Genomic DNA, 27,938 nt, shown 5'->3' with positions numbered 1-27,938 from the left:
GATTTCCAACCCCCCCCCCCCAAAAAAAAATTGTTAGAGAAAAAAAAATTTGCAACTTTTTTTCAACAAAATTTCGATTTTTTTTTTTTTTTTTTTTGCATTTCTACATGTTATAAGTGATTTCCAACAAAAAACATGCCAAAATTATAATTGTGGCTGATTTTGGAACTTCAGGTGGATATACCCACGTAAAATCAATTTCTGTCTCAAGGAATCTAGTTATGATGAATGAATTGAGTATGTAAAAGTTAAAAGGGAAAGTTGCAAACTATAACTCTGTGAGCACTGTTGATGTCAAATTGACTGAATAGGATATCAGGTTCACTTGAGTGACCTAGCAGTATTGGTGGCGGAGGTTTTGCACTCTACCGAGTGCTGTTCGATGCATCCATCTTCGATGGCGGAAGTTAATGACAGGAACTAAGGAAGTAAGAACAACAAGGAAAAACAGAACAAAGGAACCAAAACCAGGCATCAAGAAAATTTGTAATCTAACCTGGTTCCAATTGTACTAACAGCCAAACGATCGATATTTTTATTGAAGTTAGCTCTCCGACAGGATTACTGGAAGGCACAAATCTGTCTTAGAAATTAGTCTTAGAAAATGTCTTAGAAATAGAAAAATAACAGACAGTCTGTAATTTGATAATGGACTGCTCGAGAGATTCGCACACCGGAGAACTAAAACCAGTAATCTGTCGTGGTTCTCCACGGAATTCAATGTTCCAAACGAGTCAACCAATGATGTACGCTACTAAAATGAATACTGTTATATTCAACGAGACGGTATGTACGACAAGTAGGAAATTTCAAGTGCAATGGAAGAATGAAAGAAAGACAATGAATGATCAGAACATTTGAGCCAAATGCATTTACGTTGCAAAAGACAGCATCTGATGAGTTTTACTATCGTTGGTTTATGACAATATCAAGTCACGATACAACATTCAAATTGATCGTGAAACACGAAGAACTATCCTAATTAGATACTTACCAAACACAAATACGAGTAAGCAGAAGGAAACTATGCAACTACGCACAGTTTAGCTGTCCAAATCGCATGTTTGCCCTTGTCATGAGGGAAATGGCACATTATTCGGCCTGGTCCAGGTTGAACAGAGCAGCCCCATGCCACACAGCATCCCATCAAAATTGAGCAAAATCTTGTATAAATCGCCACTTCTCTATGAACGCAAGCCTAGAATAGCTTGCTTGGGAGGCAAAATGGCACCATGGAGACCACCTGATGCAGATTGACAATCGCGCAGCTGGATTGTTCTGTATGAGCAGAACAATAGATGGCCAGACTCCTTATATACGGCACTGGAATGGTGTATCAGGGTGGTATTTGAGAGTGCTTCTGGACTACTTCAATAGCATTAAACTTCCTGATTTTTTTTTTTTTTAATGGAATCCTTTCCACTGTTTGCATGGTGTTGGCTTAATGGTTAGGGTGGCAGGCTTTGGATCCGAGGGTCCTGAGTTGAAATCCCGCTCAGCTGTTGATTTAATACCAGGTGGGGTTGACTCTGCCTGTCATCCTTCCGAGGTCGGCAAAATGAGTGCCAGCTTGCTGATATACTGTGTCGGAGTGGCGACCCGTCCAGGATTGTGCTCAATAGTCAAGGAAACTGCTTAAGCAGCACCAACGCTCTGCACAGAGTCTGGTCCCACTCTCCTCCTTTCCACTGTCTGTGATACCTAACCTTATTTACATTGCACTTTGAACCCCCAATCCTAACCTCATTTAAATTGCACTTTGAACCCCCAGTTTGGATAGAAATAACCCTGAACCACATCCTGCCTCAAATAGACCCATTTGCGATATTATTTTTCATTATAACCTCGGCCATCAACCATACATGGCGGCTGCAACGTCTGGATTTTCAACAATTCACCTGGTGTCGAGTTCTCTTGGACTACCTTACACAGCTCGACATTTTATCTTGGGGATTCCTTTAATAATCTTGTATCACATTCTGGTTATTGCTCTCTTTGGTTTTTCTGATCATTGTTTCGTGAAGCTTCGATTTTTATTTCCTCATATTAAGTGACACATCTCATATTGATGTTTCAATACGTTCGGTTTGAGTGATAACTTATTAAAAGTATCCTTTAAGGAGTGGGGTAGGAAAGTAGGGTTGATGGTTTTAGCAATAGTAAATGGTGTCAAACTGCTGTATGACGAGCAAGCAATGTTGAAGGCTTTAATTATAGAAAATGGCTTTGGAGCATTAACAAGGTGGAGAGTTGAAGGTCTCGTATCCTTAGACACTTGTTGTAAGATCTTCTTTAAGTTTTGAGATGTCTAGAGTGGTATGGTAGCAAATGCTCAGCCTCCATTGTAATAACGATTATGTTATTGTTGACAACATGGAAATAATGCATTTTGGTAAATCTTATTTTTGGAATGTGTTCGCCATTAAGTCCCATGATGTCTCTGCGATGCATGATACGACCACAAACTTGGCCCAGCTGAATGAGCTTCAAAGACACTGCTTGGGGTGAAGCTATTACTCTTGATGAACTAAAAATCATGCTTCATGACCTCGCTGATCACAAAGCCGCTGGATCCGACGGATCGCCGGCTGAATATCACAAAGCTTTCTGGGGGACCACTCGGGCCTCCTTTGCTTTCGGTTTGTTCACCGTATGGTCTTCGCGATGGATTACTTCCTTCTCGCCGTCAATGCTGTGCAGTTGTATGCCTGATCCCAATGAAAGTCGATTTGCAGCTGCAACAGAACTAATGAACAATTTCTTTAATATGCACGTATTATAAAATTATTATAATTATTTTTTTATTTTTACAGAAGCTCTAACTAATCACGTAAAGATCGTTTTAAGATGAATTAGACATTATTTCCACGCACACGAAGCGAAAAGGTGGGTTAAGCAATTGGTTCATGTCTGTCTCTGCCTGTCCGTCTGTCCGCCATCAGTTTATTATCGTCAGTTTGTGATCAAGGAACAATGTATTTCAATTGAATGTTTTATTTTGACCACGAACCGGAACATGAATAAGAAGACAAGTCTGTAGTTTTAACGTACGTTGTCTCTGAATTCACCCCGATCGCACATGCACAGAGAGCAGTGATGATTGCTTTACTGTCTGCCTGGCAGTCAAGCAAAATGGAAAATACTGTAATTCCAAACAGGAAACACTGCTTTTAAGGAATGGTCATAATGGACACATACAACAGGCACAAATAGCTAATGCAATGTGCTCGATAGAGCTTTGCATTGCTGCTGCTGCTGCTGCTGCTGTTGTTTCTTGTTGAAGGTCGATTTTTGAAATGTGCACCCATTGGTCGGACAGCTGCTGGACCACACCCACATCTGTCACATGACTCCACCCACAATAGCACCCAGACAAAATTATATGGCTGCCATCTTGGATTTCTGGGGGCTCCAACACAGGCTTGCCGGGCTCTGCTGATTGTTCGAATCATATGTCGAATAAAAATTATTAGTAAGGTTAAATCAAACCTTCTTTGTGCCTTCCTAAAAAAAAATAGCATTATGTAATTTTTGAATGGCACAATATTGGGGTTAAACATCCTGACCGTGTGACGAATCAACTCTTTTAAGAGTGCTTTAAATGCACGCTTCTCAATGGACCGTTTCCAGATTTGGAAAGCCGATTCACTCGCGCTTAATGGCGAAGAACTGTGATCACGTCCAGCCAGGTTCTTATGACCACGTTCAGGTTCTTATGGCCACACCCAGGTTCTTATGACCAAAAGGTTTATTTCCACAGAGAGAGCAAGGTGAGGGAAACCCAGACACCCAGACACAAGTCATCTGAGAGAATGCATCATGGATGCATGTGCAGGGATTGATGATGGAAATGCTGCATCAATGCACCTCGTTCATTGCAATTTGGCAGAGCACATTAAACTGTGCATTTCTCATGAGGAACAACACATTGAACATGTCATGTAATGTTATTGGACATCTCATGTATTGTAATGTAATGTCAATAAACCATTTATAATGTATATTCGCCCATGTTTCCAGACTTTATGGCCACCCTGTACTTCCAAGAACCTCCAGTATTGCAGAACCGCACTTCAATTTAAATATCGGTTCAGTGAGGTAAAAAGTACTGTTTGGGACTGCTTCTGGACTGCTTCAATAGCGCTAAACTTTGGGATTTTTTTTTTTAAACACGATCTTTACATCCGCCACTGAAGGTGAAGGAGGTTATGTTTTCACCCCTTTCTTTCTGTTTGTCTGCTTGTTTGTTTGTGTGTAGGATGTCTCAAAAAGTTGGGGACAGGTTCAGTGTATGACACGGTCGAACTGATTAGATTTTGGTGAAGATCCGGATCTGGATCCAGATCTGACAATTTTATAAGTCGTTCTTCACCAATGAGAGATCACACTCAACTGATATAGAGCACGATATGTGAAAAAGTTGTGGACGGATTCGCACGAAACTTGGTGGGCAGGTTGGGTTTGTGGTAAGAGCGAATTGATTCCATTTTGGTGAAGATCCGAATCTGGATCCGGATGCGAGAGTTTTAAAGTGATTCTTCACCATTGAGAGATAAGCCCAAAAACAATGTAAAGCACATGATTTGAAAAATGTAATGGGCCCGGTATGTTTTTGTGGATCAGGCATTGAGTGCGGAGGTATGTACTCTACCGAGTGCCCTTGTAGTTTTTCAAGAGAGCCTTCGATTCTATTCGTCAAGAACATTGTCTCTTCCCTCCAGGGCTTCAAGCAGCATTGCACCACCACCTCATGTTATCCCCCATTCTGACCCATGATCTTTATTCCCCCCCCCCCATTAACCATTCCTAACTCAACCCTCTTATTTGCTGGTTTCTCTCTGTCTCTCTCTCTCTCTCTCTCTCTGTCTCTGTATCTGTCTCTCTCTCTCTCTCTCTCTCTCTCTGTCTCTGTCTGTCTGTCTGTCTGTCTGTCTGTCTGTCTGTCTCTGTCTGTCTCTGTCTGTCTCTGTCTGTCTGTCTGTCTCTCTCTCTCTCTCTCTCTCTGTGTCTCTCTCTCTCTCTCTCTCTCTCTGTCTCTGTCTCTGTCTCTGTCTCTGTCTCTGTCTCTGTCTCTGTCTCTCTCTCTCTCTCTCTCTCTCTCTCTCTCTCTCTCTCTCTCTCTCTCTCTCTCTCTCTCTCTCTCTCTCTCTCTCTCTCTCTCTCTCTCTCTCTCTCTCTCTCTCTCTCTCTCTCTCTCTCTCTCTCTCTCTCTGTCTCTCTCTCTGTCTCTCTGTCTGTCTCTCTCTCTCTCTCTCTCTCTCTCTCTCTCTCTCTCTCTCTCTCTCTCTCTCTCTCTCTCTCTCTCGCCCTGCTACCTCCGCTGTCCTTGCAGCCTTGCTCTCCAATGAGCTTCACTTTTGCAGAAAATATAATAAAAAAACAATTTGGTTTTGTAACGCCTTTTTATTTCATATGTAACTTTATTATATATTATATTTTGAATCGAATTAACATTATTGGTGGTCCTTGCCCATTTCAGGAAGATTGCTCTTTGTCTGGAATTCTTTGTTCTGTTCACGTCGAACCCCTTTTGATTTGTTTGCATTCCTCATTGTCGGATCTTTCTGTTACCTTCTTAAAAATATATTTTTTGGCTTGTGCTGATATGACGCCCATCTCGCCATTCATAGAAATAACGATACAATTATGTTGTTGGAGTGCTTGCACATCCCCTCTTGAGCAGGTACCACATACTCGTACCTTAATTGGGTGAAATGCAAAGCAATTTGGGTGTGCCATATGTCGTACCGTGATTGTGGTGTTCGCATTATTCGGAATCTTTGGGACAACATTCATTCATTTCGCGTGCAGCATGTGGCTTCTGGTTGCATCATTGATGGGAGCACAGCTGTGGTGCTGATGCAATGCCCCTGTCGGTTAGAGCAGGAATTTGGAATTTGTTGAGGGTGCCAGTGATACCTCGCCAACTTTTTGCGAATAACACGGGGATCTTTAATGTCCACCAACTAATGCCACCAGATGAGAAGTTCAGTTTAACGTCCATCCGAGGGAGGGCACACACACACTGATGCCACACTCTGCCAGTGAGACACAAGGATGGCAGTTTATAGCTGCGTCGAGATTTGAATCCAGGCTTGATGGCTCAGAGGCGAGTGTGCATTCCTCTCGATCATCGTGCAAGCTCAGGACAACAACATGAACTGGTTCTGCTCAGCAGAGTGCAGTACGTGAAAGTCTGGCATTAGAATTTTGAGAACTGCAGCATGGGTTCTCTTGGAAATCTTGTGTGTGCTTTGGATGCTCAGGTCTGGGCTTCGCTATCCACACTGAGGACTCTTCTGCACACTTCATGTCTGCGTTAAACCTCTGCAGCTTGTGTCAGCTCTCACTTTCTTGTCAATGGCTCGACAATTATTTTACAGTCAGAAATACCGCCTGTCATTTTGTTGATGGGAATACCGAGAGAGGGGGAGAGAGAGAGAGGTGGAGAGCGACACACCTACGTCACTATACACTCTGTGAGGGGGTGGTGTGGGGGGATAGTGCTGCACTTTATTAGCAGGGATGAGCAAGGTGAAGGGCGGGGGTGGGGGGGGAGAGAGAGAAAGGTGAGGGGGGTATAATAAGAGAGAGAAATGTGAAAGGAGGGGGTGTTGGCAAAGACAATGTTATGTATGTATATATGTGTACATATAATATACATGTGTATGTGTAAAGGGTCTCCCAAAAGTCACCATGTGATTTAGAAATTAAATAACATTTCTGTTTTTTAATAATTTGTTTTTCTTTTCTTTTCAGAATTTAGATTAACATTTGGAAATTACCCATGGGAAAATTCACGATACTGAACAAAGGACCAAAATCATGGAATTTTATTTTAAATTTCATCGATCAATTATTCTCACCCAAAGAGCATACTGCCGACACTTCAATGCCGGAAAACCACCTTCAGATTTCATGATTCGACGTTTTCAGCAATATGGGTCAGTAAGTGACTTGCCACGATCCGGAAGACCACGTTCAGTCCGTTCGCAGATGAATCGTGAACGTGCACTGGACAGTGTTCAAGAATAACCAGGAACATCGATCCGCAGACGTTCTGACTAGTTGGGGAAGTCTCGGATGTCACTGTATCGCAAACTAATAAACGATTTACACCTGTACCCATACAAAGTGCAATTGGTGCAAAAGTTGAAACCGACTGATCATCGACAACGCTTAAATTACTCCGTCCAAATTCAGAGGTTGGTCAATAAAGAAAACGAATTTGTTCATAAACTGATTATGAGCGATGAAGCTCATTTCCATTTGAACGGTTTTGTGAATAAGCAGAGCTGTAGGTTCTGGGGATCAGAGAATCCTAGGACTATTCATCAACGTGAGTTCCATCCTCTCAAATGGCACTGTCTGGTGTGGTGTAACATCAGAAAGGATTTTCGGCCCTTGTGTTTTTTGAAAATGAGGATGGCAGTGCAACGATGGTCACGAGTGAGCGGTATCGAGCCATGCTCCAGAATTTTGTGCGTCCTGCAGTGAAGGATAAACCTGAGATGTGGTTTCAACAAGATGGAGCCACTGTCCACACGGCAGGAGCCATGGTGGAGCTTCTAAGGCAAATTTTTGGACACCGAATAATTTCGAGAAATTCAGAAATTTCTTGGCCATCACGTTCTCCTGATTTTACGCCTCCCGATTATTTTCTTTGTGGTTACCTAAAGGAGAGTGTATCCATCAATAAGCCCCATCCAATTCAGCAGCTCAAGGACAACATCTGTGCAGAAATTTGAGGGCGACATCCAGAGTTATTGCCCGCTGTTATGGAAAATGCTGTCGAAAGAGCCCGTCTTTGTGAAGCCGAAAATGGAGGACGTCTTAGCTGCATCATTTTTAATAAATAAAGCTAATTTATCTCCATTTTGTACATTTTCTTTTGGTATAAAAAATAATCATAAATTATTAAAAAACAGAAATGTTATTTCATTTCTAAATCCCGAGGTGACTTTTGGGACACCCTGTGTATATATATATATATATATATATATATATATATATATATATATATATATATATATATATATATATATATATATATATATATATATATATATATATATATATATATATATATATACGCACTTCCCAAAATACATTATAGATGCGGTCCTGGAAATTCTCTCTTGAACTCGTAGTTAGTTTTACTCATTTTAATCCTCTAATTTATTTTGCCTTCTAAACTCCAGGGATTTCCCCATGGAGAACCCAGCCGTGGTCACCACATCCACTGATCACTGAGCATTCGCCTGCTTTAAAATCATTTTCATTGCACTCAATGAAGTTACACTTCAGGCATATTCTTTAATCTTTTCTTCACTCAGTAGAATTGTCGGAACAGTAGAAAAAGTAAAGTTCAATGCTTTGGCAATTTCACGTATTCCTGTGTAAATTCCCATTTACACGTATTCCTGTGTAAATATGGTGAAGGTGGATTCATGGCCTTCCTTAAGGCCCTGTCACACCTTGATGATTTTGCCAGCGTATGCCAACGTATGAAAAATTTGTCTAAAACGCTGGCACACGTCGAATACGTTATGGGTAAGTTTTGTATACATTAAGAGCACGCTGGCATAAGTCGTAGTACGCCAAGCTGTTAAGACAAATTTTCCATGCTCAAAATTTTTCGACGTATGCCAGCGTGTGACTCACACGTTCCGCATACGCTGACCATAAGTTGTAGGCACGTTGCGTGATCGTTGACACACGTCGACACACGTTACTTGTAAGTTACTCATAAGTCGAAACACGTCGAGGTAATTTTTAGCGTACCCGAAACTTATTTCTAACCTATGAGTAACGTGTTGTAGGTACGTTACGCGATCCTTAACACACGTCCACACACGTCCACACACGTTACTTATAAGTTACTCATCAGACGAAACACGTCGAGGTAATGTTTAGCGTCAGTGTTCCAGACTCCCTGTTTTCTTTTTAAGTTTTTTTTAATTTTTATTCTTTGATCCCATATGACTGCCAGACCCCATGACCGATGACATCATCATTATTAAATTTTGCATTGATCAGTGAAGCGGTTTCTCCTGCAAGGATTTTCAAACATTTTCCCTTGTATCTAATACGTCTGCCAGACCATGTGACACATGATGGTTATTTTTATGAAAATCCCGTTCAAATTTCAAGTCAATCGGATGAAAATTGAGGATTTTAGAAATTTGGCCTATGTTGACCTCAAAAATAATTGGTGGTTTAACTCAGTGAGGTGATAGGCCAATCTTAAAAAAATCCTTAATTTTCATATGTTGACCTCAAAAGAGTGACCACTATCTCACATGGTCATGTCACATGTGGTAAAGTTTCAATTTCCTCCACTGAACGGTTTTCGATGTACATTCTTAACAAAAAGCAGACATGATGTACGCCCTATGTAAGTATGACGTACGTACGCTACCGATTGCTTAACCCTGTTCCTGTTTTTTGCTTCATGAGTGCAGGGTAATAAATATGATGATATGCTTAGTTTTAAGAATTGGTAATTTCTTCGCATTTTCAGATTTCACTCCAGATGTCAACATTTATTTCAGAATTTTATTTTTGTCCACGACATTCGATCCTCAAATCACAAATCATATTTTGATGAAATACTTTAATTGGTCCGTGAGAGTGGATAGTGAGAGTTTCCAAGGCAAGGCATTTTTATTAGGCCGAATCAAAATGGTGGCTAAGATCCCTGCATGGTGAAATTGGGCTGACCAAGGACAAGATTTTCATGAAGGTAAGCTGTTAATAATTTTCAAAAGGGGTGTTTTAATTAACCCACACTCCGAATTTAAATTCATGCACTCTCTTGGAGGTCCCTTAATATGTATGCAAATTTTTAGGCCACGAGGTTTCATGGTTTTGGAGTTATGGAGGAGACACGTTGACTGACACCCATGCACTGACATTATTATAGATTTATGTTCCTCTCCTTTTCTTTGTAGTGTCATAAATAAATTGTATCGTCTTTGTGTTGCAATTTGTTGTTCTTCGATTTGGGTCTCTGGAGAGAGATATTGCCTCCTCGGTCTCCTTCGTAACCCCCAGTGGTCTGTTATTTGCATTTTACTAATTGTGAAAAGAACTGGTGGCATTGCTTGGATACCTGATCATATAGTGCTGCCTTCTGACGTGTTATTACATCGTTTTAATGAAGTTAACACAATGTTATGGCTCTTTGTATGCTTCCCGAGGACATGTTTCATGCGTATGTTGATCGTGTAAGACTCGTGCTTCTCGTTGAGTTATTGTCATGGTTTTTTTTTATTCTTCAAAGTTAGAATGAATATTACCTTTTCCTTGCGAACGGTTGTTTTTGGATCACCACTCGACTGTAAAAAGAGTTGAGACTGCCCTTGCTAACTTTCTGGTTACTGAAGGGAGACTTGCTGTGTATGAGAAGAAGAAAGCCAAGTTTCTTACAGGTGCTGATATTGCATGCAATATAGTTATTGTTTTTGAAGCTCTTGTTATGGCAAGTGTCAAATTAGAATTTTCGTATTGTCAAACTCGCGGTGATTTGCAAACCTTTAGACACAGGTGGTGCATGAAGCATGTCGTGTGTGATGTTAACGGTGATTTAAAGTTTTTATTCTCGTGGGGGATTTAAACTTTATTTTGCGTGCACAGTCATTTTGAATTTTATTCTTTCTCTTTTTAGATTGCTTGTCATGTATTATTTGTTGTTTTAAATTTATTTATTGAAGGTTTTCAAAAGTCTCGCTTTCTCTTTCCTTCTCAAACCTTGGTTTACATTGGAGCTTGCGGTGAATCAAGTTTTTTCCTCCTCTAAATTAAAAATGGACATTTTAAAATGTTTAATCCCATCAAATGTGTATGTTTGCCAAATAATTAAAAAAAACAATTCTCGATAAAACATTCCACCACAAAGTTTTTTTTCTGTAATGTGGGTGAGGTGACGGTGGAAGGAGAGTGTTGGTGGTGTCAACCCTTTCAGCCCAAAACCTCTCGAGTGGGTCCACCACTTTGGCCTTGGGTCGACTGTGCATCAGTAGATCCATAACCTCAGCTGTGTCCAGACAGTCAGTCGACCCAGAAATCATGCTGTCATTCAGATATTTTTTTAATGGATTCAATTCCCTTTAATTCCCTGTGAAGTAAAACTGTTTTATGACTGTAACAACTTCATTTCGAAGACAGCTCTTGCTCCATTAGTATTCAGAAATTTAAGTGTGTTTCCTTGTTGGTATTCCCCACTTGGTCTTGTACTTTGGTCCAAATCCTCATGTGAGAGTTGGTGATATGTTTCAAATCCAATCCCCTGCACAGCCACATTTTCCAATAACTTGAAGCTTTGGCCTGTTATAGTTTCATAGTACATATTAACTGTTAGCCCCTCTGTCGGCCTTCTTGCTGACGACATGATGATGATTGTAGGGAGCGGCAGAGAGTTATTGTCTAGACTTTGCAAAGATAATTTGAACATTTGGCTAAACCTAATAGTCACAAATTACACTGGCATTGTCAGAGGTCTAAGATGTTGCAATGAGTTCAGGTAAAATCGGGCCATTCAATGCCTTACTTTTTTTGGATACAAAGTCAAGGCTCATGAGAAACTTGAACATAGAATGGATCAGGACATAACAGAACAAATGGAACAGCAGAAAGTGAAGAGGGGAAACTCACCAACAGCAAGATTAATGGACAAAATAGAGGGAGACTTGGAGAAAGACGGAGTGTGGGGAAGAATGATGGCTATGGGAGGACACGGGGTGGACAAAATGGATACAGCCGCAAACTCTCAGGAAGAAGAAACTGGAAACTTGGGACGAGGTGAGCTTGGGGATGGTTAACGGGGATATAAGAGATCGTGCTTTTGGATGGGAGATGATCTGAGATGGTGGTAAACAGCTTTCTTGAAGACCTGGAGGGTAGAATGAGATTGGAGAGAAGTGGAAGTTGGTCCCACTGGGGGGAAAAAAAAGAGGAACAGAATCAAAACACGAAGACAAATTGAAGATAAAAGTTGAACAGTGTGGTGAAAGCATCATGGTGTATTGTACACTTGAAACACCTAAGTAAACAAATTTAGAGAATCTTGAAGTTTCAAAGGAGAAAATGCAAGTTTCTCTACTTGTAGACAATAGACGCAGCATGGTGTCCATTATGATGTTTTATATTGGTGAGCCACATTTTACTCTGGGTGGTTGTATTAAATCGATTGTCTTAAAAATCTATTTTCTCTGATTAAAAATGTCAATAAATACCATCATTCAATCTGTTTCTCATAAGCCTTAATGTTTAAGATCAAAAATGGACATCAAAAACTGACAATGGATAATGCAGTGTAACATTATATATAGGGTGTCCCAAAAAAATATACAACTTTTCATCTGCAAAGAGGATGGTTAGAACATATATATTTTTAAAAGATATATCGCTGGATAGAAAGCTGAAAGGTTGAAGTTTATTTTACCAACGTCAAATTGCCACCAAAATTTAAATTCTGGTATAGAATCGTCGTTTTCTTTTGGACCACATGTTCGACGTAGGCTCCACGTTGTCCGATCACTGCCTGCAAACGCGTTGTCAAGTTCTCCATCACTTTGGGAAACGTTTCCTGAGGAATGTTCTGGATTTCTCAGTGGATATTTTCCTTCAGCTGATCAAGAGTCTGAGGCCTAGGGTTTCCATAGATCCTGTCCTTGAGATACCCCCACAAGAAGAAGTCTGGAGGAGTAAGGTCAGGGGAATACAGTGGCCACTCAACGTCTTCGTAGAGGGAGATAAAGCGGCCCTTAAAATGTTGGTTGAGAAAACGCCTTGTTTCCCTGGCTGTATCGGGCAGTGCCCCATCCTGCTGGAACCACTGGGTTCTCATCTGGATCAGGTTGTTTCTCCTACGGGCCTGAGTACGTAGCTCAGGCAGATATAATTCCTGAATCATTTCGCGATAGTTCCTCTGGTTTACCGTGCAAGTGCGTCCCTGGTCATCTTCAAAGAAGTATGGACCAATTATCCCATACCAACCAACCGCCACCCACATGGTGACTCTGAGAACAGATCGAGGCACCGGTTCAGTTGATGCATTACCAGGATTTCCAGTTCCCCAGTACCGAAAGTTTTGCTTGTAACTTCCTGGGAGCTGTTCCATTCCTGTTCATTCTGTAAACTGTTCTGTAAATTGTTCTGTAAATTCTGTAGACCAGTAAACTGTTGCATTCCATATGTTAATATGGCAGCTCATGGCCATTATGGCAAGCTTTTGCAGGGGTCATTAAAATGGTCTCTCAACTTCCAACCAGCTCTTTTGAAGCCAGGGTCCCAAGAGACTGTGTCCCATCAATACCCTTGCTCTTTGGATACTCATTATATGAATTCACTCCAAAACCCCAAAATGTTGATGGGAGCATTATGACGATTGTAAGGACAGCTGTAATTGTAACACAACCGAAGCAAAAAAAACAACTCTTAGTTAACCTGAACTCCAGCTATTGCAGTATAAATGATAGTTAATGACGAAGCTCCATCGCATCCCCGAACCACTCCCAAGCTTCTCTTACCCCTACACTGTCCAGCTCCCTTTTGCTCCTCTTATCACAATCTGGCTGCATCCAACTCCACCCCATCTCCATCACACCGTGAGCCATCGCTTTCCACAGTCACCACCCTCTGCAAGTGAGTGCGCCATCAGAGACCAGTTTACCCGACACAGCAAAACATGCGGGCTTAAGTCAAGTTGGGGAATTTCCTTCGCAAATGGAAAATTACGATTGTAGTTTATGCATTAAAGTCTTTCTTCCCGAAGTTAACTCTTCCACCGAAGGTGCATGGATGTTCTGTTTCCATCCCTGTTTGTCTGTCTGTCTGTCTTTGTGAGCAGGATATTTTAAAAAGTTATGGATGGATGCAAACGAAATTGGGTGTGTGACAAGGAATAATTGAATAGATTTTGATGAGCACACCTCCCTCCCATAATTACTCTGCGCACGCTAAACAGAAAGCAGAGTTAAGCAATTTGCTCACTTCTGTCTGTCTGTGTCCGTGTGTCTAAAAACGTCAGTTTATGGGTCGAGGAACAATTTACTTGAATTGAATATTGTATTTTTAACACGAATCGGACAACGAGCCTGTGGTTTAGCAGTACTCTGAAATTGTCCTGATCACACATGTGCAGAGATGAGTGAGATAATATTTTTCCTGTCTGCCTGTCGAGAAGTCAAAGTTGAAAACTGTTCTTTAGGATGTCATAAAGGGCACACACAACAGGCACGAAGAACTAATGAACAGTGTTAAATTAGGTTGTGTAAAAGATGCTGCAGTAAACATCTGGAATATATATTAAAAAAAATTTAATGACCTTTAATATTAGGTCGCTGAAATAGGTGACCCTTATTTTCAGTAATTCTGTCTGTTTGTTTGGATGTTTGTTTGTTTGTCATCAGCATAATTGGTAGTAAACGTGGGCGGATTTTGACCAAACTCGGGTGGTAGGTACATCTTGTGACCTCGTGCTTTGGAAATTGTGATGGTTGCTAGGGACGCTTTGGTTCCCTAGCAACAACCGAAAAACCTTCAAAATCGGTACCGTTCACGCGAAATCAATTCCGAAAGCCATTATCCCACGTAGGGTTATGAAATTTGGCACAAATGATCTACAGGTGATGCTCTATCAAATATATTCTGGTTTTTGTGATATATGAAATACTTTACCCGCAGCGCCCCCTCCAATTAGGGTATGCGCGAAAATTGAAGGCCCCCTAGCGACCAGGTGAGTGCATCGATACGGATGAAACTTTGCAGGTTCATGGTACTCAATGAGTACTACAACTTTGCCTCAGACATATTGACCGATTTCGCTTAGGTCAGGGGTCAAAGGTCAATTAATGCAAAAATCGATAATATGCGAGAGCTGGAGGTGCCTTCGTGCCAAATGCTACTCCTCCTAGGGTTATGGTCAGATGGTCATGAAAATTCACACTAATCGTCTGTAATACATTGTGCACAAACAATCGAGCCGGATTTTCGATTTAGATCTTTGTTCACCCACAGCACCCCCTCAAACTTTGGGGATTTCCGATTTCAAACCGCATTTTCGGTACTTTTCATTCAAATTGATACCGAGTAGTTATCAGTAGATGGAACTGGATGAGATTTGATCTGCATAATCTTAAGGTGATTCCCTATCCGCTATATGACATCCATTTTGCTCTATATCTTATAGTTTCCATGCTCGGCGACCCATCGCCGCCTACCGGCTTGTCTTTAAATTATTTCAATTGAATTATGTATTTGAACACTGGAGAATACAAATTGCCTTTTTAACACTTTTAAAATCCTTCCGTTTAGCTGTACTTGGAAAAAATATTGCGGCATATTATGGCATTTTACGTCATCGCGACCAATCAAATTGGCCACACTTCATTGTTTCTCAAGACTGTGTGGGGTAATGTGTTCGATGAACTCTCCAGTCTTTAAAGTGATTCTTCACAATTGAGAGATTGGGTAAAAATGATATGTAGTCCGATATTTCAAAAAATTATGGACAGGTCATGACAAAACACGGTGGATGAGTTGGCTAGGTGACAAGAACAAGCTGATTAGATTTTGGTTTAGGTCCGGATTCAGATCTGAACTATCAGTGGGAAGCAAAACATAAACTGTTCAGCCTGGTGGAGGTATGCACTCTACCGTGTGCTGTTCTAGTTCATTCATGTCATTCAGGCCTTGACAAAGCTGATCATTGACCGAGATGCATGTAGTTCCAAACAGTGATCAGCAAAGGTGTAGTTGCAGTCATGGTAGCACGAGAGAAAGCGTTAGCAGTTCTTTCAACTCCAGTGATTTTTTTTTCTGTTTGACAAATATTTCGAATCGAGATTAACATCAAGTTTAAATGAGAGCTCAACATGAAGCGAGAAAAAGATCATCCTTGCTGAATTTCACTCTTGGGCCAGGGGAAGTATAATAATCATGAGGAGGCTAATAGACCATGAAGCGACCTGTGGTCTTGCATATATACAGTATACACCGTCCAGCAATGCTGTGTTATAATGCAGACTAATCGTTTTTCACTCACCTGTACTTTAGTCCCGTGAGCTTATGCTATCGACCAATGTCCGTAGGTGTCAGTCGGTCAGTCCGTAAACACTTCAGTCATTATCGCTTGAACCAACCACACGATTTTGATGAAACTTGGCCACAAGCTTCATATCTGATGCTTAACGAAGGTGTATTGACCTCATCAAAATCTGCATTCATTTAGGGTGTCCATGTGGGGGGGTTGACCTCCCCCCCCCCCATAATAGGTATTTGCTCTCTTCTCTGAAACTACACACGTGATTTCAATGAAACTTGACCACAACCTTCATCACCTGTGATGTACTGAAGATTGTTCACGACATAAAATAAAATTGGCCACTAAGGGGATCTCCGGGGGGGGGGGGGTTGCCCATCAAAATAGGTATTTTTCTCTCCTCTCAGAAACTACACACACAAGTTTGATGACACGTGACCACAACCTTCATCACCCATGATGTACCAAAAAAATTTCACGACATTAAAAAAAGATATCATGGTCGAGGGAGGTCTGGTTTCATGGGTTGGGGGGGGGTTAGGGTTAGGGGGGTGGGTTTGACCCCCCTGCCCCCAAAATAGGTATTTTCTCTTCTCCAAAACGACACAAGCAATTTCAATGAAACTTGACCACAATCTTCATAACCTGTGAAGTACCAAAGTTTGTTCATGGCATTGAAGAAGTTGGGTATATGGGGGTTTGCGTGGGGTTTGACCCCCAAAAATAAGTATTTCGTCGCTTCTCCAAAATGGCATGCACAATTTCGATGATACTTGACCACAACCTTCATCACCTGTGATGTACCAAAGTTTGTTCATGACAGCAAAAAAAACCCAGGATCTAAGGGGTTCTGCTGGGAGTTTGAGTGACCTGCTCCTGACCCAGGTGAGCTTCAAGACCCACGGTCCTATTTTTATGTTTGTTCCTTCATTCATTATGAAAATTTATCCTCTCACCCTATGCCTGGTTATATAATTTGGAGAAGACAAAGCAAATAGCTGCCTTCTACTACCAGAAACCTAAGTTGATAAAGATCAATTATGGTAATTAAATAATAATCAACATTGGCTGAATATTGTTTTGCAAGACATTTAGTTGCTAAGCTCAGAATGTACAATAATTTATCTTGATTTCAAGGATTTCCATTCAGCGCAGTGCCATGGTGGTTCTTTAGACCATAAGGGTCTCAATGTAATAAGGGAGTAAACCCTATAGGCTATACACATCAGTGGCCTCATGGTGAGAGTATCCTCTCGAATCTGGGAGGTCAGTGGCTCGACCTGACCGAGTCTTTCAAAGACTTTATAAAAATGGTAGCTGCTGCTTCGTTGATTCATAACGAAGAGGGCACAGACAAACAATCATAGGTCGACAACTATTGCACGTGCAGGTTTGAAGGGTCTCATGGCCTCCTCCTGTGTTTGTTCCTTGTCCTGTGACCAAGATGCTGGCTTAATGGTCATGCTTTTCAAAAACACATCATGGGATCTTTAACTTCCACTGATGAGTACAAGCAGAATAGACAGCCAGATCAATATGTCCTCCCACGGACAACTTTCCCAGAGTGCCTGCAGCAGTTGCTGAACTTACTGCCCCAGATGGAAGTTTTTTTGTGTGATTTTACTCTGTTGGGAATAATCTCCAGGAGCTGACGTATTATAAACTAGCACACAGTGCCGATGGGGGCAATTCCTTGTCATCCGAAATATGCTCAATAACTTATTTTGAAATGGAGTAGGTGCTAAAAATGGATAAACAGGAAGAAAATCTCAAAAGTTGGTGAAGTTCACGCACACAGTTAACCTGTTGCGTATTTTGAATCGAACTTCTTTCGTTTCGGTTGAGATTTCTAATGCATTTTAGGAAGACGAATGAGGAGTGCTTGAAAACAGCTTGGATTACTTTTATCCGCAAATAGTCCACTACATCCATGGCACGTATGCAAGTGCAGACATGAATGTTGCTGCAGAACCTCGAATATCACGTGACATTTCTGACAACAGGGAAGTCACCGGAATAGAACTCTGGAACTGATATCTTGTAAGATTCAGAAACGATTATTCCTACCATCTTGCCTGTATAGTTTGCCGGACGTATTTCACAGCTTGCTTGCCATTTGTTTCGTGTTAATGGTGCCTTTGGCCAGTAGCCGTCCAACTATTTGCCCACCACACACCACTGCTTTACCCCAACTGACAGCGTGATGAATGAACATGGACCATTTTCCCTCCTGCGTGTCTTCCCCCACCCCTCGCCCTCTGCTCCCGGCGTGAGGATCTCATAAGCGGCACTCAGCATGGCGCCAAGTCTCGCCAGATCAAGCTGCACCACGTGGCTAGGCCTCGCCTGACTTTTCTGACTACTGCGGTCATGGTGGTGGTGGCTGCTCAAGTCCAGAAGCACTAGCCCGCAATGGGCTGCGCCTGCCGGTCCACTCAGGGCTAGTCAAATCACCCGCAATTTGGTGATCGTCGGGTCAGACCAAAATCGCGAGCTGCAACAGAATCCATAACTGGTTCGCATCCCTACGCTCGCCACCCCTGACCTGTTTGCGAGCGGAGCATTGTTCGATGGCCGAGCTGTCGGCTTTCATAAAAGGACAGCCTTTCTGCCCCCGGGCTTTGGCTCCACATGAATTGGCCAATTTAGAGTGAAATTTGTACCAAAGGGGCAAAGAATGCGTGGGTGAAAAAGAGTCGGTGGTAAGGGTTACTAGTACAATAATGTCAGGTTACCATGAAAACACCATGGCATTATAGACTCGTGTTATGATCTGGAATGGTCTAAAACACTTTGATGCCAACGCCATGTTGTCTTTGTTTTCCATCTTTGTTTCTTTGTCATTCTATAGGTTAATTGTTGTGTCGGTAGACTTCAGTGATTTCATTTTTATACTTATAGCTGTCAGAGTAAAAGCATTGTCTTACCGAGCTGGTGTTGAAAGTACGATGTATATGGAGTATTTGTACCACTTAGCCCTATATCGTTAAGTTATAATTAAATTAATGAGGTTTTTTTTTTTTTAGGTAATTCTGTGTTTGTGTTTTTTAATTAAAATTTGTACCTTATAAATGGGATTTATTTCTTGCCACGTGCATCAAAAAAAGACTAATTTTCCCAGAAACGTTTTGCTGGGAAATTGTGCTGGTTTTCTGAGCTTTGAAGTTCACCATCAGCGTTCAATCAGTGAAATACTCATTGATGACGACGACATAACTGGCTAAAGCCTTCTGTAGCTGATCTTATTGGTGTCAGAAGTGGTATTAATGTATGACTAACTAGGGCGACAGCAAGTACCAACCTTCAACCTAGTTCAATGTGAAGACCATTCCTCTCAATGACACTCTACTTTGTTACCGCAATGGATACATTGATCATTTGGATTAAAACATTCCTTAGAAGTAAGAAAAGGTGACAAAAGCAAACTAAACGTGACGACAAAAGGACGGGGTAGTAATCGCAATATCACACGATCACGATGGATTGTTTCGTGTAAAACGCTTGGGGTCTCAATGTTGCTTATGGTATACAATACTATATAGATCCTCTTCCCTCAGACGATCATTATTTTCACGGTGACTTGAATTTCAGGACGTTTGAGGCATAAGACAAATGAACCAGCACGCACGACTTAGCCAGTATGATCGGACAGCCATCAGTAATGTCATACTCGGGGGTTCAAAATGAGATGGCCGAGACACTATTGGGGTTCATTTCGAAGAATACGAAGCTTACAATATGCCACTTATTCTGCTTTGCACAGTAGTCTCTAATAGATGAATATGGACTCAAATAAAGTCAGTTGATTGATGAAATTTTTAAAAACCGTGGGAGTTTTGGTAAAAAAAAATCGAGTTGTCGCTGATTATGATTCAATTCGCGGGTCCGTGTAAGAGGGGAGGGGGGGTACGACGACGACGACGACGACGACGAAGGAAACAACATACCGAGTTGATTACAGACAGGATTTGCTTTTGATCAAAGCCTGCCTTCTCAGGAACAAGATGACAGTTGGCAAGGAGGTTAAAGCGGTACATGATCTCATAGCAAACTCTCCAATACAGCTTTTTTTTTTCTTCCATATAATCGACATTTGTTTCTTACACTTGTATTTCACCGTCTAAGGCTAATGAAGGAAATTGTGAAAACATCATATGCAGGGCATAGACTTTAGGAGACTTCCTTGTACTTTCCAGGCATTATGAGACAATGGACCCATCGACACAGTACAGTATATGGGATAACCTCATCATATGCTACATGGCTTTACATGGGAACGACAAACCGGCAAATCAAAGCTCTTTGCTTAATTATAACTTACTTTAAAATACACGTGATTTAAATTTGAGTTGGATAGGAAGTGATAGGCATTGAGGATAGAGGAGGTATACCTGCTGGTCGATGGGATTTGTAGGTAGCTGCGGAATGATTGGTGATTGTGTACGTGTGTTGTGATTGTGATGTCTGTCCTGTTCATTCCTCGCCCTATAACCGGGCCCCTTCATTCATTATTGAAACGACAAAACCAGAATTAAAAAAATTAAAATTTAAACTAAATAACCCTGTTGCTTGCTGGTCATGTCCCTCTCTCTGCCCCCATTGTTCTCCTCCCCACTCACCCTCCCCCTGCTTAAGATATAATTAATTAAATACTCAAAAAGCGCAAGCATGATGAGCCAAATGGCCTCTGGCATCAAGGTTCCTTGTATATCCTGGTATGTAATGGCAGCTGTCCCTTGACAAATGGTGAAGAACCCTGACATTGTGACTGCAAAGGCAGCAGAAGCAATTCGACATTCTTCCTCATCTATCAGGTTTGCCTTACCCAGACTGTCTGCTGCTTCCGAACCTGAATCAAAACATTCATCGACTTTAATCTCCCTCCACAGGAAATGACAAGGTCAGAAAGTTTTTGCAAAGTATTTTGAGGACCATGAAAAAAAAAATCTTCTCAATACATCCGACGATGTCGCAGAATGAGGCTATTCGGCCCACTGAAGCCTGTGCAATGGTTGCCAACTTATCATGTCGTTTATCCATGCTCCATCCTATTTTAAAAGCTGAGCATCAAGCAAGGAAGCAGCACCTCCTGTTCATTGAAGTCTTTGGTATGACTCAAATGGGGTTCACTTCTAGAAACCAATGACCGCCAGATTCAGAAGATATATTTTTGTGTCTAAAGATCCATCAGTGTGTTGCCTTCCTCGTTTTGCAATGTATAATAATTCTCACTCTGGCGTGTGGTTTGGAATTGGGAGAATTTGGCACTAAACTGCACGAGGAGGGTTAAATTCGTGGTGAGTTTCATTGGGGTAAGTGGGGTTCATGCTCAACCCCAATCTCATTTCAAATTGGGGAAGTACCGTCGGTGACAAATCTCATTGGAGTTTCTGTATGTTGTAAACTGAAGGAAAGATATGTATGGCTTTCCTGGCGGAAGGTCTCTAACTACCACGCTAAATTGGTGACCACCGTCCAGGTGGAAGGTTCGACGATGTGTCAATCCCCCCCTCCCCCAACCCCCACCCCCACAGCCTACCATTACATTGATGTTCTTATCATTACACCAAGGAGTGTAGTGACTAACCTGAATGATCACATTGAACAAACAAAGAGGCAGTACCCCTGGGTGCTCACCTGGTGGTGGCTGAATAAGATAACTAGTGAACAACTGGGAGGCATGGTTGACCCACAAAATGCGTAATGGAAAAGAAAATAAATACCTATGGATTTTGTTTTTTTAATGCCGTTAACAAACTTTGGTACATCATTGGTGATAAAGGGTGTGGTCAAGTTTCATCAGAATTGCATGTGTAGTTTCTGAGAAGAAAGCAAATACCTATTTTGGGGGGCAACTCCATAGTCCCCCTTTTAGTACCCGATGTTTTCTTTTTTATGCCATGAACAAACTTTGGTCCATACATGGTGATGAACATTGTGGTATAGTTTCATCAAAATTGTATGTGGAGTTAAAGAGAAGAAGTTGCAAGTATCTATGGATGGACAGACGGACGGATGACACGCCATCCCATAAGCTCCCCGGAACTACGTTCCAGGTGAGCTAACAAGGCGGATCCCCTTAACAGTTTACGTTTTGTATCCCATTGATAAGCTGGATCTACATCCGATCCTGAACCAAAATATAATCGCCTTGTTCTTGACATCTAACCAACTCATCTGCAAAGTTTCGTCCGAATCCGTCAAGAACTTTTTGAGATATCATGCCATATATCATTTTGACCCGATCTCTCAATGGTGAAGAATCACTTTTAAAATTCCAGGAGCCTGATCCGGATCTTCCCAAAAATCTAACCAGTTCGTCCTTGTCACACACTCAACCTGTCCACCAAGTTTCATCTGAATCCATACACAACTTTTTGAGATATCCTGCTCACAAACAGACTGACAAACGAGAAGGCATCAGGCAGTAGCCTGACAGGTATGACGAAAATCAGACAAATGACGTAGCAGTTATCTTGACCTTTGATATATACAGTCACAAAACAATGACGGCCTCACTTTTGTCCTTCGGAATTGTCTGGTAAAGTTTGACGAAGATAGATGAAAGCGTTCACGAGTTATGGCACTCACAGTAAATACCGAGCCGTGCCGCGCCGAGTCGTAACAAACAAGACATACCAACATATGACGAAAATTAAAAAATTTCGTCCTAAAAAACAGGGGTGAAAACAAAAATAGACCATGAGTCCAGACCGGAAATTACAATTATTGGTACCATGTGGGTGGACAAATTCTCGTTAAGATTATTTAATTGTTGTGTATCTATAGATGATATTTTGATAATGATAACCATTGTGTAGTGGCAGCTTATTGGTAGTCATCATCTCTTGGATGTACCCACCCTCCGTATGGCAAAAACATAAAAACGTTTGTAGATTTTGTTGAATATACTGCTTTCAAAAAAAATATTCTGGTCATGTATACGTGTCCCAATGGTATTGACCTAGAGTACACAATGTCTGTAGATTGCAGCAAAGGAAAATTTATGGAAATCGACAAGTTTTTCCCAAAGTTATCGGATTTTTTTCTTTCCCTACCCCAACACAGAAGCCAAATTATGGGATTTACAAAGAAAAATAGATGATCGAATTTCACGAGATATGTACACCCTGCTTTGACATGTTTTACCGGGCGTAGTGGCGTGCGCCTGTAATCCGGCTACTCGGAGGCTTGGGTTGGAGGATCGCTTGAGGACGGGGCTCTGCATTGGGCCGTGCTATGAGAAGGTGTAGGGCAGCCCCGAATCATGGCAAAACCCAATCCTTATCCCTGTGTCGTAAGAGGCGACCAGGGTTGCGTCTGGAAGGGCATCCAGTGTAAAACCTGTGCCAAATCAGTATGCGGATCATAACGGATGATCCGCTGTGGCGACCCCTAACGGGAGCAGCCGAAAGACGAACAACAACTTTGACATGTTTTATGTTTCATCCGTACAATAATTATTTCATGGACCAGTGTTTGTTTGTTTGTCGTGCTACTCCTCCTACAGTTCTGGGCTGATTACATCCAGACTTGCTACATCGGATCATCATGACCCCAATTAATGTCTCGGGGTATTTTTATCTTTGCCGGTTGGGTGGGGGTTGGCGTGGTGTGAGGAGGAGAGGGGGGATGCAAATTTTCTATGTAAATCTGTATCGTGTAGCGCTGTGTGACGAGGAGGAATTGACAAGTCCATCTTCAGTGGCAGAGTTACTCAAACATTCTGCCTCTTAGTCGACACGAGTGAAGAATGCAAGCTGCCCAGTGGCCTACTTTTGTTGAAATGCAACTTGTGCTGTGGGGTGTCCTCCTTCCCAAGAGTGGACCAGCCACCTGCGACACACCCAGAAGCAGCTCAGCTCTGCCATGGGCTTCTATCTGACAAGGCTCAACACTTAATTGCTGACCATTGCAAAGCACCGTTATTGACTGTATAATAATTCTTTCCGATAAATTACTCTTGTTAAAAAGGTGCTTATTAAATCAGTACAGGACAATCCATTGAGCTTCAATGCTTTAATTGAGTTTTGTGTGTAAAGCCTCAGTGGCTGAATTCACTTTTAGGGGTTTCACTCTGATGGGAATCTTCATTGTGGGGTTTCTGTTACGTTTCCCTCCCATGTGGATGTTGAAGATCCCACTGTGTTTCACTGGAAAAAAAATTTCCCTGCAACAATTATAACTCAATTTTTCAATTGAGGTCAAAAATATTACAAAAAAAGAGGTCGAGGTAGGAAAATCGTGATAGGAATGGGAGGGGTGGGGCTGACCTGGTGGTGCAGCACTTTCTTTAAGCCTTTGAGGGAAAGGTAGGATGAAATGGTTTCTCAAAGGTGGTTACAAAAACAGGAAAAAAAAAAGAGTGGAGGTGTGCAGAAAGCCTGTATTTTGGGACTTCCACCAGGACAAAATTTATGGAAGACTGTGTCCACCCTGAAGGAGCTGGGGCTGGTCGGAGAACTGTTTTGTCTGTGAGGACACCAACCTGTCTATAATATAAGATCAACGGGACCTGTACTTCAGCCTCATGCCTATTATAGATGCCAATAATATTGATAGATTTAGATTCCATGGTATCCATGAGAGATCGATATCATGCTGGGGTGCCAGCCCATAGGGGAGGACAGTACTCCAATTTAGCTACATACTATTTCCAAGTAAGTTGCGAGTAGTTAAGATATTTCAAGGAATGACTTGGAATGCTGGAGGATTCCCAGTCTACAGCTGGCTTTGGAGGCCAGCTTGATGGATGACAGACAGTGAGATTTCTCCATGATTGAAGGAAATCTTCCATTTATCAGACCATCAATTCCCGATCAGCAGAGAAGGAAGCAGCCGATGTGGAGGTACTGTACTATCCATGTGGAACCATCTCCAGAAATGAAGAGCAGGTTTTACAGAGTATCAAGAGGTTGTTTATGTAGATTAGGAACAAGATTAGGAAATCCAGAAGTTTAATGTTATTGAAGCAGTCCAGAAGTAGTCCCAAATACCACCCTGAAACACAGTAACCCAATTGAACCTTTAATTAAAATGAAGTACTGCACTGCAAAATTGGAGGTTCCTGGAAGTTCAGGGTGGCCATAAAGTCTGGAAACAAAGATAATGTTTACAGACTTTAATGATAATTTCCTGAACTGTATTGGACGACGTGACCCTGTGGAGTGGGCTGCACGCTCGCCAGATCTGAACCCCCTTGATTACTTCTTCTGGGGTACGCTGAAGGCGTAGGTTTATTCAGTTAAAATCAGACACAAATCATCTGAGGCAATGCATCACGGATGCATGTGCAGGGATTGATGGAAATGCTGCAACAATGCGCCGCGTTCATTGCAATTTTGCACAGCACATTGAACTGTGCATTTCTCATGAGGGACAACACATTGAACATGTCATGTATTGTAATGTAATGTCAATAAACCATTTATAATGTATATTCGCCTTTGTTTCCACACTTTATGGCCACCCTGTATAATACTATATTATTTGTGTTGTCCAGTGTTGAAGTATGTAATGCAATTTAAATGAATGAAGATTGTAAAAGTGATATAAATTAATTAATTGCGGAATTCACTGTCATTTGCTGCAGTGTCGATGGCATCACCACATGTAACACATTACGATCGTTATTCGTGCCTGGTGTTTGTGTCCTTTATGACATCCTTAAAAACACTAAATGTTCTGTTTGCAATGATTTTTAATTTTGTTTGACTGCCTGACAGGCAGAGAGAGTAAAACAATTATCTCACTACTCTCTGCGCACGTGCGATCAGGACAAATTCAGAGACAAAGTACAGTAAAACAAAACACTTGTCTTCTGATTCCTGTTCCGATTCATGTTCAAAATATAACATTTTATTTAAATATTTTGTTCCTCGATTATAAACGGACGATCACATACTGATAAGATATAAATAGAAAGACAGATGGACGGACATGAACCAATTGCTTAACCCCGCTTTGCGCTTCGTGTGCGTGGGGCAATGATGTTTAGATCGTTTATAAACATGAGCTATGATAAACATGATGGTTTAAAAACATGAGTTCTATGAGCTATACCTTCAAAGTCATAGCTAGTTTCATTATTAACTCCAATCAAGATAAAGGAAAAATAGTTATCAAGCAAAGCTACCTGTACATACGTACAGGACTAACCTTTTGGCCGCCAATTTGAGAGTATAGACCACATCTGTTACAATCTTTGAGACATCACTGTGGAAATATATATATATATATATATATATATATATATATATATATATATATATATATATATATATATATATATATATATATATATATATATATATATATATATATGGACACATACTTCAACAGTGATGTTCAGGAGGATTTGTGCGAGCAGGCCATGCCCCAGAGGCAGAAGATATATCGGCGTGATCGAGAGAGAGGTTGAGTGGTGCATTTTGAGAGGGCGTGGTGGAGCATCATACTGAATAGGACGAGAGATCGGCAGAGCGCACGTATGAGGTCAGTGTGAGGAACGCACGAGGCGGAGTTGATTCGGAAGAGAATCAGAGGTGGGAGTTCTGGGCTTGCGCATTTTTGGAGAGCTGTGATCAGAGCGGAGGCACGAGGTGCATTGTTGGGAGAGGCGAGAGCAGAGGGTGAGCGCACACCGAGGAGGACGACACGACCATTGAATTTGTGTTGAGGCGATTTGGCTCGCGTGGTGAAGCAAGACACTGGCCTTTGGCTCTTAGTTGGGTCGGTGAGGACGATCGGAGCACACAAAGCCATTACAATGGGGCTCTGAGCCTTGGTGTGGAGTGCCGTTCGCGGATTGCCTGGCGTGCGTTTGTCCCGCTATGAGAGAAGCACCATTTTGTGCGCATCTGCACATGCGAATAGGAGCGCCTCGATTCCAGGTTCCACAAGGACCTGCTCTGAGCCATGCTAAGTACAAGAATACTCGAATGGAGGGTTTTCTTTTTATTTTGTGTTCCCTTTGTCTGTATTTGAGTCTGTGTGAGGAGGAACCTCGACTTTAGGATTTATTATTTAATTATTATTATTATCATAACCTGTTGAATTATTGCCCTTTTGTAAATATTTGCATATTTTCATTAAATGTATTCCTTTTAAGAAGCTGTAGCCGTGAATACGTAGTCGGGTTCGAGTATTTACAAAAAAAAGGATTTTTTTCAATCCTTCCTCATAAATATTATTTAATTGAATAACATATCATTAAAACAAAGAGAGATTTAAAAATAAAACTTAATATCTGCTCCTTCCAAGTCCCTGCTGCACTCAGTCATAATTACTGCCGCTCTCTCATCAAGGAATCATTGTTACTCCATTTGTCCTCTCATAGAGTTGGAGGTACTCCCATGCCACCCAATAGTAAATCCCATTTTGCAACAGATAAATCCTAGTTACTCCCACATTCAATTCGATTTCGGTTTACTTACAAGGAACTTGAACATCGGAAGAGGACATTTGGCCGATGCACTTTATTAACATCACATTCATTCAATCTACCTGTCTACTTCCTCTCATACTACATAAAATAACACAATTATCTGTATGTCTGATAATTATAGAATCGAAAACTGCTCGGCTCATCTCCACCAAATTTTGCATACATGCTCGGGGTACTCAGGGTCAGAATAGCGTAAGTGGTTTAACCACTGACCCCTGCCGGAGGAAGCGAGTATTGACACCATTTCCTCACTCCTGGATGGAATGGTGTTAGTATCACTAAAAGGAGATGTGTCCATCCGTCAGTCATATGAAGAAGAAGCAGGACCTCAAACTTTAATGTCTCAGTTCCTGCCATTGTCGAAAAATGAAATTGGTACCAACGGAAAGCTAACAATCTATTTACTTGGAACACAGTTGTGTACATTTAATTAACCATAAACATGCA

The 27,938-nt window shown here is 41.5% G+C and overlaps 1 protein-coding gene and 1 long non-coding RNA gene across 2 annotated transcripts in view; one reads left to right on the top strand and one right to left on the bottom strand.

The window, feature by feature from the left end:
• Window positions 1-27,938, top strand: part of LOC147015625 (uncharacterized) — a 49,962-nt gene that overhangs the window by 8,878 nt on the left and 13,146 nt on the right. The window lies entirely within an intron of this gene.
• Window positions 10,983-27,938, bottom strand: part of LOC147015622 (uncharacterized) — a 246,816-nt gene continuing 229,860 nt past the window's right edge. Inside the window, exon 5 of the mRNA XM_085850557.1 lies at window positions 10,983-11,937. Within this exon, the coding sequence (XP_085706683.1) occupies window positions 11,725-11,937 (213 nt within the window). The 3' untranslated portion in view covers window positions 10,983-11,724. The remainder of the gene's footprint in view (window positions 11,938-27,938) is intronic.

This window comes from Eptatretus burgeri, chromosome 12 (genome assembly GCF_056783735.1).
Source record: "Eptatretus burgeri isolate ZD-2024b chromosome 12, Ebu_testis_v1, whole genome shotgun sequence".
Taxonomy (NCBI): domain Eukaryota; kingdom Metazoa; phylum Chordata; class Myxini; order Myxiniformes; family Myxinidae; genus Eptatretus; species Eptatretus burgeri.
This window is presented reverse-complemented; position numbering and strand designations above follow the sequence as displayed.